This window comes from Miscanthus floridulus, chromosome 12 (assembly GCF_019320115.1).
Source record: "Miscanthus floridulus cultivar M001 chromosome 12, ASM1932011v1, whole genome shotgun sequence".
NCBI lineage: Eukaryota > Viridiplantae > Streptophyta > Magnoliopsida > Poales > Poaceae > Miscanthus > Miscanthus floridulus.
In genome coordinates this window covers 44,438,943-44,456,336 of record NC_089591.1, presented here as the reverse complement: position 1 = coordinate 44,456,336, position 17,394 = coordinate 44,438,943, and the positions used below count along the sequence as shown (strand labels likewise).

General features: G+C 52.8%; 1 protein-coding gene across 1 annotated transcript; it reads right to left on the bottom strand.

Moving 5' to 3' along the window:
* Positions 1 to 15,895: 15,895 nt before the first annotated feature.
* LOC136495788 (uncharacterized) lies at positions 15,896 to 16,580 on the bottom strand. The gene is made up of 2 exons (XM_066491616.1): positions 16,495 to 16,580; positions 15,896 to 16,412 (listed from the first exon to the last, which is right to left on the bottom strand). The coding sequence occupies exons 1-2, from the start codon at positions 16,578 to 16,580 to the stop codon at positions 15,896 to 15,898; spliced, it is 603 nt and encodes a 200-aa protein (XP_066347713.1).
* Between the last annotated feature and the right edge of the window lie 814 nt (positions 16,581 to 17,394).

Sequence of the window (17,394 nt, the reverse complement as noted above, 5' to 3'; positions counted from 1 at the left end):
TTTCTTATAAACAGGAACCACATTAGAGATCCACTCTGCATATCGACACTGCCGAATAAACTTTGCCTCAATTAATTTAGTTATTTCGGCCTTAATGTCAGGAAGTATATTAGGGTTGCATCGGCGCGCTGGCTGCTGATGTGGCCGAAATCCAGATTTGATAGGTAACCGATGTTCAACTATCGATCGGTCTAATCCAGGCATCTCAGTATAATCCCAAGCAAAACAATCTTTATACTCTTTTAACAAATCAGTTATTTGCTGCTTACACTTGGAATCTAACTTAGCACTAATAAAAGTAGGTCTTGGCCTATCGCCATCACCAATATCTACTTCTACTAAATCATCTGCCGATGTGAACCCTTGACCTAATTTTCCATCATCGGCAAACCTATCCATTAAAACTCTTCTTCAGAACCGACTGCTTGGATCGGTGGAATTTCATAATCAGCAACTCTAAGGAACTCTTTTTCCCAAACTTCTCCTGATATGCATTTAGTTCGCTCATAAGTATCTGATTCTGCCGATGCGATGATATAAGAAGAATCACCAGGGACAAACTCAATCTTATCCCCAATCCACTGTACGAGGCATTGATGCATTGTAGAAGGAACACAACAATTAGCATGAATCCAATCCCTCCCTAGAAGCAGATTATATGCACCCTTGCCATTAATAACAAAGAACGTCGTCGGCAAGGTTTTGCTGCCGATGGTCAATTCAACGCATACTGCCCCTTTAGCCGGTGACACATTGCCTTCAAAATCCTTCAGCATCATATCGGTTTTGGTCAAGTCTTGATCTCCCTTACCAAGTTTCCGATACATCACATAAGGCATAATATTAATCGCAGCCCCTCCGTCGATAAGTATCTTAGATACAGGCTGCCCATCAACTCTGCCTTTCACAAACAAAGCCTTAAGATGCTGTCTCTCGTCATCGGTAGGTTTCTCAAAAACAGCCATCATTGGATCTAGTGTCAACTGAGCTACTTGATCAGAGAGAACAACTTCTTCCTCATTATCAGATAGTGCCAAAAACTCCATCGGCAACATGAATACCATATTAACATCTGCCGATGGACCCTTATTTTTGTGTTTTACCTGCCACTGCTGATGACCAGGACCTCTCATTGGAGGAATTTTCCTCTCGGTATAAATCCTCCTGATGCTCACGTTGCATCCTCCTTTTCTGTGTCTTTGTCAGACCCTCCGGGCACCATCGAGGAAACTTGGTTTTCCAAACCGGCTGATAACAGGTCCCAGTTGATTCTACACGGCGTATATTAGGGTCCCTGTAGAATATTTCTTCATCGGGAACTCTTGCGTTTGCCATCTCCTCAAGCTCCTCTTGATTCCTTGGAAAATATCCAGCGCGTTTACCAAGCCTTCTCATGTACACTAAGTCTGCCCCCCAGCCGATCATGCACTGATGCTCTGCCTCTGATCGGCTCATTGATAAATAAACCCTGATTGCCAGGTTGAAACCTCCTTTCTGACCGATTGACCCCATAATAACCATTGCACTCAGGGCAATTTTCAACAGTTGGCAATTTAATACCTTCTTCCCAGCAATGGATGAAAAACGGGCACCTCCAATGATCTTTATGCCGATACCATTCTTCCCGACGTCTCTCTTCTTGCTGTTGTCGATATCGGTCCTTACGCTGACGCCAACCCTCCTGCTGCCTTCGATGGGTAATCACAATGCCAGGTCGAGGAGGGTTTTTGGAACTACTGCTTTCTCCCAGCAAACCCTTACTTTTTGCATCATCGGTAGTTATCCGATGTTGGGGATCCACTGATGCGTTTTTCTCAGCAGCCTCTGACGTCAATACCTTGGTCTTCCCTTTGGCCTCCAACATATTTGCTGGAAAAGGGTGTTGATCAATTTTCATCGGCTTCTGGGCCTTGGAAGTACCAAACTTAATTCTCCTCAGATTCAATAGCCGATTGTAACTGTTGCCTGAACACCTTGCACTCATTTGTACTGTGTGAAGTTGCATTGTGCCATTTGCAGTACAAGATCTTCTTCAACTCTTCTGCCGATGGGATCACATGATTAGGTGACAGCTTAATTTGGCCCTCTTGAAGCAGAAGATCAAATATCTTGTCGGCCTTGGTGATATCAAAGGTAAACTTTTTCTGGCTTCTTTCTGACCAAAGGGACAAGATATCGGCTTTTTATTCTTAACCCACTCAGCTAAGCCGATAACTGGTTCTTCATCAGAATCAGAATCTCCTACTTCTTCAACAAATGATACTTTTTTACTCCAATTCTTTTTAGGTTCAAAAACCCTAGTATCTTGATCAGAGATCCTTTGCACAAGATGACTGAGGCTTTCAAACTCCTGAGAAGCATATCTGTCTTTAAGATGTGGCAATAACCCTTGGAAAGCCAGATCGGCAAGCTGCCGATCATCCAGCACCAGACTGTAGCACTTATTTTTTACATCTCGTAGCCTTTGCACAAAGCTTTCTACCGATTCATCATTACGCTGTCTCAATTTTACTAAATCGGTAAGCTTCTTTTCATGGATTCCAGCAAAGAAATACTTATGAAATTGTTTTTCTAGATCAACCCAAGTAATAATAGAATTTGGTGGTAATGAAATGAACCATGTAAATGCCGATCCAGACAAAGATGATGAAAATAATCGAACTCTTAATTCATCTCTGCTAGCTGCCTCTCCACATTGAATAATGAAGCGATTGACGTGTTCCATTGTTGATGTATCATCTTGCCCAGAGAATTTAGTGAAATCTGGTACCTTGTACCGATTTGGGAGAGGAATTAAATCATATGCAGGAGGGTATGGAGTCCGATAAGAATAAGTATTGACCTTGGGCTTTATCCCAAACTGATCCTTCATAATTTCTGCTATCTTATCGGCCCAAAAAGCATCAGCCTCCTGCTGACGAACTGGCTGAATTTCTACAGGAGGTGCCTGCTGATATCCCTCCACATATCTTTGTGGCCCACGATCTCCAGCAATCGGCATATTTGCCGTTACTTGTGGTCCATTAACCTGCTTGGAAAGGATTCATCGGCTGAGCTGCCGATGCTTGATTCTGGAAACCAGCTTGCATATGACCTTGTTGAATCCCTGCAACCTGCTGATTTTGCTGAACTGTATGTTGAACTAGGTAACTGTCCTGACCAACCATTATTAGAACTCATCGGTACAAAACTTACCGATGGCTGGTAATTTGCTGACATTGTTGGATAATTATAACCAGCTTGAGGCATGAACTGAACCCCAGTTTGACTCATAGCAGGGGCTTTCTGCTGCATCGGCAGTAAGCTTGCCGATGGACTTGAATTGGGTGTTTGAACCAAAGGCATCTGGAAACCTCCTGGAGTTGGTTGCACAGTAGTTGCTGTGGCATATTGAGGCACTTGAGCCATCGGCGAAACAGCCGATGGTATAGGAGCTTTTCCTACTGCATCAAACACTTGAGGTAACCCAGGATTGAAAGCAGATGACTCCAGAGGCATACCATATCCCCACCAATTAGCAGGAATCTGGCTATTCTGAGACACAGGGCCTGACATAGCTGATGCCGATAGATCTGTATTAAGCTAAACTCGTCCTCCTGGTAGTACCGGATCTGATCGTATCGGTGTAGATTGAATATTAGGTAAGCCTGCCGATACTGGAGGAGAAGTAACTTCTGTACCCACAACGGCCGAGGGAGCCGATGGAGTATTGACAGATGCCGGCTCTGGTTGGTGATAGGCAGGCCCAACGTAATGCGGTGACGCTTGTCCTTCTTTGAGAGTTCGAACCACAGCATTATGAACAGTATTGGACAGCACATTGGAATGATTAATCAAAGCATGATTTACTGCAGAATTAACCATCTCTTGAAGTTTACCAGGATTGGAGTCAAAGGTAACCTGCCGAGGCAACGCAAATCTTGCTTCTGGATGACTTGTCCACTCTTGTTCAGGCTAAACGATTTCAGACAAAGCTGCCTGTATTCTTCTATAGCCTTTTCCATAGCCTGCCTCTGCTCTTCCTTAAGATCTTCTTCTGATACCGCGATAATGTTCCCTGAATCGATCTCGGAATTGAACATATTGATCGGATTGATTGGTCCCACCGGGCGTGCCAAAAGATGTGTTGATGCAAAAGTGGATCTGCAAACACAAAGGGCTAATACCCGAATCGATATCCAAAGCGTGCCAGTCGATTTGACCTGTTAATCGACAAGGATGAAGATACGAGCACTTTGGTCCTGACAACAGCGATACGCCCGGAAGTCACGGCCAAGAGGTACTCACGCGGAACTCGAGAATCGCCGAAGGTCGCACTGAAGCGATGCAACTCGCCGAATCAATGAGAACTCGTAAAAAGGAAAAATATGCAAATTGACGAAGTCGCCGAAAAGTAAGTAGATGCAAATAGGAGTAAAAATTGGTTTTGATATTGATTATTATTATTACATTGCCCCTCAATCTATATTTATACCCTGATCTAAAGAGACATAACCAAATACGACTAGGACACCAAGTCCATATCTAAGGAAACACGTGACTCTTACATGAATCATACTCTAACAAATATAGAAAAGGAAATCAACTCCTATCTATTTCCCTGTCCGCCTCAATTACGATGGAAATCTCACCGACCTCCTTTCCATCGGCATACTTCCTGTTTCATCGGCAGTAGTCTTCAAGCCTTCCTTCATCGGCATCGACAATAACATCTCCAACCTTATCGGCAACGCCCGAGTCTAAATCAACCTTTCCATCGATCACCACCATTCATCGGCAACCATCTTTACAAGCTGATTTTCATCGGCTGTCAGCGTATACAGTAACTTTCCTCCTGCCGATTAGCCCACTCTGATCATTTTGACACGTGCAAAAAATGGTGTCATTAGGCGTAAATCTCATCGACATCAGATATCAAATCCGCATCATAGTAACCCTCTAGTAATATCGGGTACTTGGTATAGTGAATGCCATAGCTCAGGGTTCCTTCTAGATAGCGACAACACCCTCTCAAGAGCATGGCTAGTGTTTCTCTCAGATTTGAAACAAACTGGCTAAGTTTGCTCACAGCAACGATAGTATCATGCCTTGTTGCCACTAGCCAAATACATAAGTGAATCAACATTTGAGAATATCTCAATTGATCTCGTGCTATCTGTGATTTTTTCTTAATAGCACAATTGGGTCATAGGAAGTTGGAGAAGGCGTGCAATCACAATATTCCAAAGCGATTTGGCACCTTTTCCATATAGTGGGATTGCACAAGTGTTACCCCCACTATTTCCTTCTCCTCAGTAGATTTATGTTAAGAATAACATCAGCCTCACCCAAGTCCTTCATTTTAAAATTATTAGAGAGAAAATCTTTCACTTCCTTGATCACAATTAATATTATTTACAAAGATTAAAATATCATACACATACAAGCACATAATTACACCTTCGTCCCCCACCGATACCGATAGTAGACAACATTTATTAGCTTCATTCATAGCAAAGCCGACTAATGTCAAAGTTTTGTCAACTTCTCATGCCACTGCTTATGAGCTTACTTTAGGTCATACAAGGATTTTAATAATTTACAAACCTACCCTCTTGATCTTTGCTACAAATCCATCAGGATGATCCATGTAGATCTCTTCCTCTATGCTCTCCATTCAAGAAAGCATTGAAAGGTCCTAAGGGCAAGAGGGGGGGGGGGGGTTGAATAGCCTAATAAAAATTTCTACACACACACTTAACAAAATGGTTAGACAATTATTAGGTGAAGCAAGACTTGCACTAGCCTACTCAAAATGCAAGCCACCTACCACAATTCTGGTTTAGATAGTATCTATTCACACAATAGCTATGACACTACCCTATTATTGGGTACCTTAGAATGGGGTACCCCGAGCGAACATCAAAGGGGTCGCTTAAGTCCCATAAAAAACAAGCTAGAAGGTAAGCCGTGGGCCCCTCACCCGCCATGTCCGAGCCCACCAAGCCCTCCGCCTTGCCTCGAGCCTCGCGCAGGAGGTCTCCGCCGTCCTAACGACAATCTCCGCCTGCGCGAGGCTTCTCCATGGAAGGCATCGGCAGGGGAACACGATCTCCGCCTCACGCGAGGCTCTCCACAGAATGCGCTCTGACAGGAGGGTGCATCTCCGTATCGACGGCGAGTCCTCTCCACAGAAGGCCTCCGGCAAGGAGTCCGATCTTCGTCTCACGCGAGAGGCTCCGCTCTCCGTCTCACACGAGGCCTCATTTCTCCGTATCGCGCGAGGCCAGCTTTATCACTAGTCCCGTCGCCCCCTGCCTCGGCTCGGTCTTCCCGACAGCACAGTATGTCTCATTAATCACTTCAACCACTCCGATAATCTCAGCCGGACAATGGCTCGACGCCACAGAATGGCTGACGGGACCTGAGGTCGCATCAGCGCCATACTAGCTAGGACAGGGCACGACGGGGACACCGGCCACTGTGTTCTGACGCTGTGCCCACGATCAGCGCCCACACTACACTGTGGACCCATGATCCCCCGCCTCAAAAACAACATCACATGGACGGCCTGGCCTGGTTCATCACCACCTCCAAGCCAGCGCACCAGATCAGCCGCCCACTCGGGGCCTCGGCACTATCCACCAAGGTCTCGGCTATCTCGGGGTTCGTGCCCACCGAGACCCCTCACTGCGGTGCATCCTCGGCACCGACCAAGCCTCGGCCTTGCGCACAGTCCATCCATAGTGGCTTGCACGTCCATCGCCACACCCACTCCGCAGCAGTCCGAGGCTCCCACGACGCACAGGATCGGATGGGAACTGGCCACGCCGCCCCAGTGCTCCAAGGAAAGACCACTCCAACAACCACGCTGCCACAGGAACAGGCCACAAGGCTCGGACATCCGCCCCTGTTGGCACGACGCCGTATAGTTAGCACATGTACTGTCCTTGCCCTCCCTTCAACTATAAAAGGAGAGGGACTTGGCCACTTATAGAAGGAGGATGGACGATGACAGATGAAGGAGGGACAGAGGAGAACACCTTGTAACACACACACACACACATCCCAGCCACCTAAGAGCAACGTCTCAAGCAGCCCAAACCACTACTCACCGAGACCTGGGAATAGCTCCCTCTCTCACCTAGCTTGTAACCCCTACTACAAGCACTTCGGTGCAAGGAATACAAGATCGATCTCTCAGACTGGACGTAGGGCACCGATTGCCTGAACCAGTATAAACCTTGTGTCTCTTTGCATCACCATTGGGACTGGGAGCACGCAGTTCAAATTCACTGGTTGGTTGAGGACCCCCGGTCCGAAACACCGACAGTTGGCGTGCCAGGTAGGGGCCTCTGCGTGTCAGTTTCGTCATCCCAGCAAGTTTTAGATGGCAGACCCCGTACGACCATTGCGTCTCAGCATAGTGGTTTGGTTTGGGAGCCTAGAGTTCATGTCTCTAGGGCATGAGTATGACATGGTACTCCTCACTCCTCGAGCCCCACCAACCGACAATGAAGTCACGCACCGGCAACCCAGGCGTAGGCGGCGCCTGGGCGGTCGCTCTCGCCCGCGCTCGCCAGGCACGACGTGAGCAAGACCACCCCGATGCTACGTGAAACCAGGGCGGCACGCCGCTCCCCACCGATATCCTATGACCAGCTGTTGGCACAGGGTCCCTGGCTGGGGACCTATTTAGCCTGAGCTTGGACAAAGGAAAATTGCCGGTGGCACACGGCAATGCCCAGTCATCAAGCTTGCCTCCACCACTCCCTGAGGAGCCCATCCCGGTGGAGCAGAGTCTGGCGATGGCACCATCCCCATACCCCTTTGGGTTGAGAAATGCTGCCACCTCTTATGCCTATGCTTACACTGTCGCTCACGAGGATGCCTTGGGACGCCGCCAGCGCTTCTCTCTCGACCTAGACGCCCACACCAACTCCTCAGAGGAGGACGAGGCATGGCTCAGAATGGATTTCTCTAGGCTCCATGACCCCTAGAGCTATGTGTCGTTTCCTGGCCTCAAGCGACTACTGCTTCGGCTACTCCGACTCTGATGATGAGGGCACCTATGACCCCACTCGCAAGTGTTTTCACGTCGGGCTCGGGATGCTAAGGGTGGGCGAGGAGGACGAGGGGGCGGGCAGCTGTTCCCCGCTTCGCCTAGGTATAGGCGTCGCCACACCTCCACGCATTGTCCTGTCGGCCGCACGAAACGAGAACCCTGCTCTTGCGGACCTCAACGCCCAGACCTAGAACAACTCCATGAGCTCCAAGCCAAGGTCGAACAAGACCGACTTCTTCTACAGTAGTTTCGAGACTCTCTCAAATAGGAGCAGCGAGGTCACGGCGAAAGCGGAGGAGCCCGACGGAGGGCCCGCGATATGCATCACCGCATCCATGATGACAAAGGGAGTGAGCAACCCCCAGTCTTCAATCGCGCTAGCTAGAACGTCGTGGCTACGGCAATGCTGGTCCACGCAATGCCCGAGCCTTCTACCACAGAAGGGCGGTGGGTCCGCGGTGAGCTCCAAGAGCTCCTAGAGACCGCTGCGGTACAACAGGCCAAAAGTTCCGCCTCCCGACGACACGGGGGCACCTCGAACTTGCCCGTAGCCCCGCCTCGGTAGGATAGGGAAGCCTTAGCTTGTCCCGAGCCTGCTCGAGCACCGATAGCCCACAGGGTCCCCGTGCTTCTGGACTGCCTTAGCAATCGATGCGAGGTGCAGGGTGACCATGAGGTGGTCAGCAGGCGACAACACCACGATAACGAGGGGCCCGCTCGGGGCTACCACCCACACCGAGGCGGCCGCTACAATAGCGAGGAGGACCGTAGTCCTTCTCCTGAACCGCCAGGCCCTCGGGTCTTCAGCAGGGCCATCCGCGCTGCCCTTTTCCCGGCCCAGTTTTGGCAACCAGCTAATCTCACAAAATATAGCGGCAAGACCAACCTCGAACTCTAGCTTATCGATTATTGCCTGGCCTACCAGCTAGGTGGTGCGGATGATGACCTGCTCATCATCCGCAACCTCCCCTTGCTCTTGTCAGACTCAGCGCGAGCCTGGCTCGAGCACCTTCCTCCCTCACAAATCCATGATTGGCGTGACTTGGTTAGGATCTTCGTTGGGAACTTCCAAGGCACATACGTGCACCCTAGGAACTCCTGGGACCTTAAAAGCTATCGCTGAAAGCCAGATGAGTCTCTCCAAGACTTCATCCGGTGCTTCTCCAAATAGTGCACCGAGTTGCCCAGCGTCGGCGACTCAGAGATCGTCCAGACTTTCCTCTCCGGCACCACCTACCAGGACTTGGTTCGAGAGCTAGGTCGAAACGTGCCGCGCTCCGCTGCTGCGCTCCTCAACATCACCACCAACTTTGCCTTGGTGAGGAGGCTGTTGGAGCCATCTTCCTCGATAGCGACGCCAAGGGTAAGCAGAGGGACGAGGCCCCCGAGGCCTTGGCCTCCCACCTCCCCAAGAGAAAGAGAAGAGGGGTGCCTGGGAAGCAGGAGGTCTTAGGGGCTGATTTGGTTGGGGCCACAGAACGCAAGAATCCTCGAGGCCTCAAAGGCCCTAGGCCTTTCGACGACATGCTTAAGAAACCCTGCCCTTACCACCAAGGCCCGGTCAAGCACGCCCTCAAGGATTGCTCCATGCTGCGACGTTACTACGCCAAGCTCAGACTCCCCAACGACGACGCCAAGCAGAAGGGCGCTGGTGACCGTGACGACGATAAGGACGACGGGTTCCCCGAGGTACGCAATTGCCTACATGATCTTCGGTGGACCCTCAGCGTGCCTTATGGCATGGCAGCGCAAGAGGGAACGCCGAGAGGTCTTCTTGATCAAGGTGGCCACCCCCCAGTACCTCGACTGGTCTCGGGAGGTGATCACCTTCGATCGAGATGACCACCCTGACCATGTTCCGAATCTCAGGCAGTACCCACTGGTTGTCGAGCTGATCATTAGCAACACCTGACTCTCCAAGGTGTTGATGGATGGAGGCAATGGCCTCAACATCCTCTATGTCAATACCCTGGAGCTCTTGGAGATCGACCGGTCAAGGCTCTAAGGCAACATTGCACCCTTCCACGGCATCATGCCAGGGAAGCGCACGTGATCCCTCGGGCGCATCGACCTTCCCGTCTGCTTCGGCACCCCCTCCAACTACCGCAAGGAAGTCCTTACCTTCAAGGTAGTTGGGTTCGGGGGAGCCTACCACGCCATCCTAGGGTGGCCGTGCTATGCCAAGTCATGGTAGTCCCCAACTATACCTACCTCAAGCTCAAGATGCCAGGCCCCAGTGGTATCATCATGATTGAGTCCATGTATGAACATGCATACGACTGCGACGTTGAGTGCATCAAGTACACCGAGGCTCTTGTGGAGGCCGAGACCCTCACCTTGACCAACTCAGTGGTGAGGCGCTTGACTCCAAGCGTCACACGGGGGCGTTCAAGCCCGTGGAGGCCATCAAACTCATCCCGGTCGACCCGCCTGCCCCGACGACTGAGCGCTAAGGATCAGCGCCACCCTTGACATCAAATAGGAAGCCGCGCTCGTCGACTTTCTCCGTGCAAATGCCGACATATTCGCATGGAGTCCCTCAGACATGCCGAGCATACTGAGGGAGGTCGTCGAGCATGCCCTGGACATCCGGGCTAGATCTAGACCGGCGAGGCAATGCCTGCACCGCTTCGATGAGGAAAAGCGTAGGGCCATCGGTGAGGAGATACATAAACTCTTGGCGGCCGGATTCATCAAAGAAGTGTCCCACCTAGAGTGGTTGGCTAACCCCGTGTTAGTCAAGAAGAAAAATGGGAAATGGAGGATGTGCGCAGACTACAACAGTTTGAACAAAGCCTGTCCAAAAGTCCCCTTTCCATTACCCTAAATCGATCAAATCGTTGATTCCACCGCAGGGTGCGAGACCCTATCTTTCCTTGATGCGTATTCTGGTTACCATTAAATCAAGATGAAAGAGTCAGACTAGCTCGTGACTTCTTTCATCACACCATTCGGCATGTACTGCTACATGACTATGCCTTTCGACCTCAGAAACGTAGGTGCCATGTACCAGCGGTGCATGACCTAGGTCTTTGGCGACAACATCGGGCGGACCGTCGAGGCCTACGTAGACGACATTGTGGTCAAGACCAGAAAGGCCGAGGATCTCGTCGATGACTTGAGGATAACCTTCAAATGCCTTAGAGAGAAGGGCATCAAGCTCAATCCCGAGAAGTGTGTGTTCAGGGTCCCCCGAGGCATGCTCTTGGGGTTCATAGTCTCAGAATGCGGCATTGAGGCCAACCCAGAGAAGGTCTCGGCCATAACCAGCATGGGACCAATCAGAGACCTCAAGGGAGTACAGAGGGTCATGGGATGCCTTGCAGCCCTGAGCCGCTTCATCTCACGCCTCGACGAAAAAGGTTTGCCTCTGTACCGACTCTTGAGAAAATCCAAGCATTTTTCTTGGACCCCCGAGGCCGAAGAAGCCTTCGATAGACTCAAAACACTATTCACAAATCCTCCCGTCCTGGTACCCCCGACCAGGGATGAGGCCCTCTTACTCTACGTCACCGCAACGACCCCAAGTGGTCAGCACTGCCATAGTGGTAGAGAGGCAGGAAGAGGGGAATGCTCTACCCACCCAACGTCCTGTTTATTTCATCAGCGAGGTGCTCTCTAAGACCAAAGCACGCTACCCCCACATCCAGAAGCTGGTCTACGCCATGGTCCTAGCTCGGTGCAAATTGCATCACTACTTCGAGTCTCACCCAGTGACTGTGGTATCATCTTTCCCCTGGGTGAGATAGTTCATAACCGGGATGCCTCGGGCAGGATAGCCAAGTGGGCCGTTGAGCTTATGGGGGAAACCTTAACTTTTGCGCCTCAAAAAGCGATCAAGTCTCAGGTCTTGGCCGATTTCATGGCTGAGTGGACAGACACCCAACTGCCACCTACTCAAATTCAGACGGAGTGCTGGACCCTGTACTTCGATGGATCCCTCATGAAGACCGGGGTAGGCACGGGTCTACTGTTCATCTCGCCCCTTAGAGTACACATGCGCTACATGGTGCGGCTCCACTTCGCCGCCTCCAACAATGTGGCCGAGTACGAGGCCCTCATCAACGGCTTACAAGTCGCCATCGAACTTGGGGCACAACGCCTCGACGTCCGAGGTGACTCGCAGCTCGTCGTAGATCAAGTGATGAAGGAGTCAAATTGCCTCGACCCCAAAATGGAGGCTTACTGCAAGTTGGTACGACGCCTAGAAGACAAGTTCAACGGCCTCAAACTAAACAACGTCATGTGGAAGTACAATGAGGCCGTCGATGAGCTGGCAAAGATGGCCTCGGCACAGGCCCCGGTCCCCCCGAACGTCTTCGCCAGAGACCTCCACAAACCTTCCATTGACTACACCTCGACGACAGAGGAGGGCCCACCTACGGGACCCATGGCAAAGCTCGACGCCCCCCTCTACTGCTGAGACCCCCTCGATCGAGCCCGAGGTCATGGAAGTCAACACCGAGCCTCTGCAGACTAATCAGGACACGGATTGGCGAATCCCGTTCCTCGATTGGCTTGATCGGGGGGAGCTTCCTGGTGACAAGACCGAAGCACGACAGCTCACGTGCTGAGCCAAGACCTACGTCCTCTATAATGATGAATTGTACAGGCGAAGTCCCTCAGGTGTCCTCCAACGATGCATCACTACCGAGACAGGCCGAGCCCTGCTTTGAGACTTGCACGTAGGCGCTTGCGGGCACCATGCAGCGCCTCGGACGCTTGTGGGGAACGCTTTCTGCCAAGGGTTCTACTGGCCAACGGTGGTCGCCGATGCTACCAAGCTAGTATGCTCCTGTGAAGGATGCCAGTACTATGCTCGGCAGACACATCTCCCGGCCCTGGCCCTCCAAACCATCCCCATCACATGGCCGTTTGCCGTATGGGGGCTCGACATGGTCGGGCCTCTGCAAAAGGCCCCCAGGGGCTACACCCATCTACTAGTATCAATCAACAAGTTCTCCAAATGGATCGAGGCTCATCCGATCAATCGAATCAAATCCGAGCAGGCAGTGCTGTTCTTCACTGACATTATCCACAGATTTGGGGTTCCCAACACCATCATCACCGACAACGGGACACAGTTCACCGGCAAAAAGTTCCTAATGTTTTGCGACGACCACCACATCCGTGTGGCCTGGTCGGCCATAGGACACCCAAGGACCAACGGCCAAGTAGAGCGTGCCAACGGCATGATCCTACAAGGCCTCAAGCCAAGGATTCACAACCGGTTGAAAAAGTTTGGCAAAAAATGGCTCGCCGAACTCCCATCGGTCATCTGGAGCCTGAGAAACACTCCAAGCCGAGCCATGGGGTTCATGCCTTTTTTCCTAGTCTATGGGGCCGAGGCCATCCTCCCCACCGACTTGGAATATGGTTCCCCAAGGCTACAAGCCTATAACGAACAAAGTAACTGCACCACCTAAGAGGACGCCCTCGATCAACTGGAGGAAGCCCGAGACATCGTGCTACTACACTCGGCCAAATACCAGCAGAGCCTACGGCGCTATCAGGCCCAACACATCCGAGGTCGAGACTTGAAGGTAGGCAACCTGGTGTTGAGGCTAGCATAGAGCAACAAGGGCCGCCACAAGCTGACCCCGCCATGGGAAGGACCGTACATCATCGCCCAAGTACTGAAGCCCGGGACCTACAAGCTGGCCAACGAGAAGGGCGAAGTCTTCACCAACGCTTGGAACATAGAACAACTACGTTGCTTTTATCCCTAAATTTCCAAGCATTGTATATGTCGTTTCTCAAAATACAATTAAAAAGCGTTCTTTAGTTGGTCTAATTTTTTGAGAAACCCCCCGAGCCCATCATAGGTCTTGGCAACACAGTAACACGACAAGGGAGACTCAGCTCTGCCTCGATAAAACCAAGCCTCCCTCGGGGGCTAGATGGGGGACTCCCGCTAGGTCCCACGCACCATTCTTCAGTCGTTTTTTGCAAAAATTCCTACGCCAAGACTCTAGCATGCTCTGATGAATCAGTTGTAAAAACTCCTCGGACCAAGGTCTGTTTCCTAAGCAAGAGGCTGATAGAGTTGCGAGATAGCCTACGCCCTAGGCTACGGCACTCCCTCACTACCTCTCATGCAAGGGACGGCTTAGGCCCCAAGGGGGTGTTTTGCAAACGAAATTTGATCAGGAGCAACAGAGGGCAGAGGCTCAGAAACATGAGAAAAACAACTAAGAAACACAAATACTTCAAAAATAAAGGCCTCGATGGCCACAAGCGTTACGATACAAAAATAACTCATACTCTATTTTTACATAGCCCCTAGGGCCCAAATCAAGGCTCAGGGCCTTCAGCACCAGCATATGGTAGGGGAGGAACCACCTCCTCTTCAAAGAGCGTCGCCAGCGCCGTGCCAGGGCCTTCCGCCACCTCCATCAGCTTCGTAACCACCACGTCAGCCTCCTCCTCCTCATCAGGTAGGACATACCCATCACTGATGGCCGAGAGGTCGACGCCGACGTAGTGAGAAGAGATGATAGCCAGCGCGCGCTTGACACCCGTGTGTAGCGCTCCTTGGAGCCGCTTGCGCATCTGGTTGCTCAGCGTGATCAAACGACTCCCTAGGGAGCTGCCTGACTGAACCCCTTCAGCCTCCAAGGCCTCGCAGGTGGAAAGGGCAGCACATTTCAGCGCCTCGTGCTCCCCGATCTCGGTCTCGAGCACCGTCTGCACCGCGCTGGATGCCTCGGCTGCCCGAGTTACCTCTGCCTCTGACTCTGCACCATAGAAATCAGAATGAGGTCGAGCGAGGGAAAAAACAACCTAAGTTAGGGGTGGAAGCCCACGAAACTCACCCTTGGCCTTCTACTCCCAGCGTCGGGTCTCGACCTGACAGGCCTCGGCTTTCTCCTTCCAGCGGCAGGGCCTCGACCTCCTCCTTCAAGCGCTGGGCCTTGATCCAAGAAGCCTCAGCCACCCTGGAAGCTTCACTCCCTAGCTCTGTGTCACACAAGGGAGTTAGGGAGCGAACATAAGGAAAAGAAAACAAAATGAGGGGGCTAAAACTCACCCTCAACCGTGCCCCTCCAAACCATAGCCTCAGTTCGCGAGGCCTCAGCTGCAGCAAGGGCCTCATCCAAGACACCTTTTGTTAGCTGGAGCACCCTCTGTTCTGCCCCCAGCTGCCCTGCGAGAGCCGTGGCCGAGGCTGTAGCTTTAATGGCTCGGCCCCTGAAGGCATCCCGATCGCTGACTGCATGGGTGAGCTCCTCCTCCAACTCCTTGACCTACGCTGCCAGAGGGGCAAGCTGCGTCTGGGCTGTGGCCGCCTCGACCTTCGTGTTGGCACAACAAAGGCGGAGGTCCTCTACCTCCATGCTCCACACCGATAGGAGCTCATTGGCGCTGGCAAGAAGGCCCTTCTACCGTTGAAGCTGGTCCTAGATGCCCCTCTCCCGCCGGAGAAAGACCGACTTCCCAAGGGACTGGGTCTCGAGCTCCTGGGGAAGCAGAATAGGGGTCATTGATTGCAACAAAACCAGAAAAGGACAACATCACGTGAGAAACGAAAATGCAAACCTGGGTGACTCCGGGCAGTTCGTCGGCCACCACGGATAGGGCCATCCGTAGCGACTGCTCCGCCAGCTGGCGGTATTGCTCGAAGGTGCCCCAGCGCCCACCCTCGGCTACGTCCTCAAGGGCGAACAGAGGCTCCCCCTCAGGGTCATCCCGGCTCCGCCACAGTACCTGTGGATGATCCCACCCGCGAGGCTCGGGTCACGCCCGCACGACATCCTCGGCGTCGACCACCTCCCACGCCCAGGAAGTATCGTCAGAGGAGATCGGATAGACCTCCACCTCTTGGGCGCTCTCTCGCGGCAACGGCGGCCCCTAAACCAAGGGCGCCACTAAGGCCTCCGCCACCTTCATCTCTGCCTCCTGGACATATGGCCTCGCCGCCAGTACGATAGCCTTGGTGATCTTGGGGGCTCCGACCTCCGCAATTATGGCCTCGACGGTCTCGGGGGCTCCGGCCTCCACCATCGTGGCCTCAGAGGACGCAGAAACACCGACCGTGGCCACTGCAGTCTCGGCGGTCTTGGGCGCCCTAGCCTCCATCGCCTCAGCCTTGGAGACCCCGAGGGCCTTAGCAACCAAGGGCACACCGGCCCCATCCGACTCGTGAGCCTCGCCCTTGTGGGGCGGAGGCGCTCCCTCCCTCGTCTGTGTAGGGGTTGCCTCAGTAGCCCCTCCTTGGGCGGCCAGCTCCTTCGGGTCGACCCTCGCTGACGCTGCGCCACGTTGGATAGCGGCTTGTGCCTCCGCCACCCAGAGGGCGAAGGAGCCAGGGCTCGCCTTGAGCGCCTTAAGGGGCACCAAGGGAAGCTCGTCCGTAGGCTGCTTCCGACTAAGGAAAAATAACCTATAGGGTTAGCGCGAGACCAAAAGGCAAATGGAAGGCACTGTGACCCTACCAAAAATACACTTACCTTGAACGGGGCAGCAACTGCTTCACCACGGCAAACCTCGTCCGCAACGGCAGAGGCGGCGGCAGAGGCGTCGCCTCCATGTCCATCGGCGCCGGCCGGTCCTCAATGGACCCCGGCACCCCTTCGGTCCTCTGCGGGGGCGGTGGCGTCGTCTCCACCGCCACTTGTTCCACCATGGCCATCGAGCCCACCAGGCTGACGGCGCGTTTGCCCAATGCCCGCGCCTCGGGCGTGTCGGCCTCGGCCCTGGAGCGGGCAACCACCGACCCCGGGTCCGCTTCTCCTCCTCCTCCCGGGAGTGCCGGGCTGCTTGCCAACGCCTCGGGCACCACCTCCACTATGTTAGGAAGGTGGTCTAGGGGACCTTGGCCCACCTCGCCCCCGTCATCCCCATCCGAGGCCTCCATCGATAGCAACATCGACGGGGATTCCTCCAACGGGAGACCATCCTTCCGTTGTTGACAGCGGCGCTTATCTAGCTCCTCACGCGCGAGGATTTGCTTCGTGCGCTTCGCCACCTTGGCGTCTTTCCACTTTTTCTGTGCATCAGCGTGTGTGCGGTTGATCACCCACTGCCTTGCATCCTCGGGAACGGGCGGCGGAGAGGAGCACACGTCCCTCATCCCCTGCAGGAATGACGGACACGCATAAGGAAACAAGGGGTAAGGGGAGATTGAGGAGGCTCGGAGGCTACAGCGGCACACGACTTACCAGCGAGAGGAACCCCCGCGACGGCCGCATTGCGATAGGGGTCAAGTTGCTGCCTCTTAGCTTCGCCTCTACCGTCTCCCCCACCTAACGAAGAATTTCCTCATCAGAAAGGGTAGAGGAGGACATCCGGGTGCCGTCAATGGGCTCACCCAGCTTCATCTCGAACAGCCGCCGCCGCCAAGCCATCTG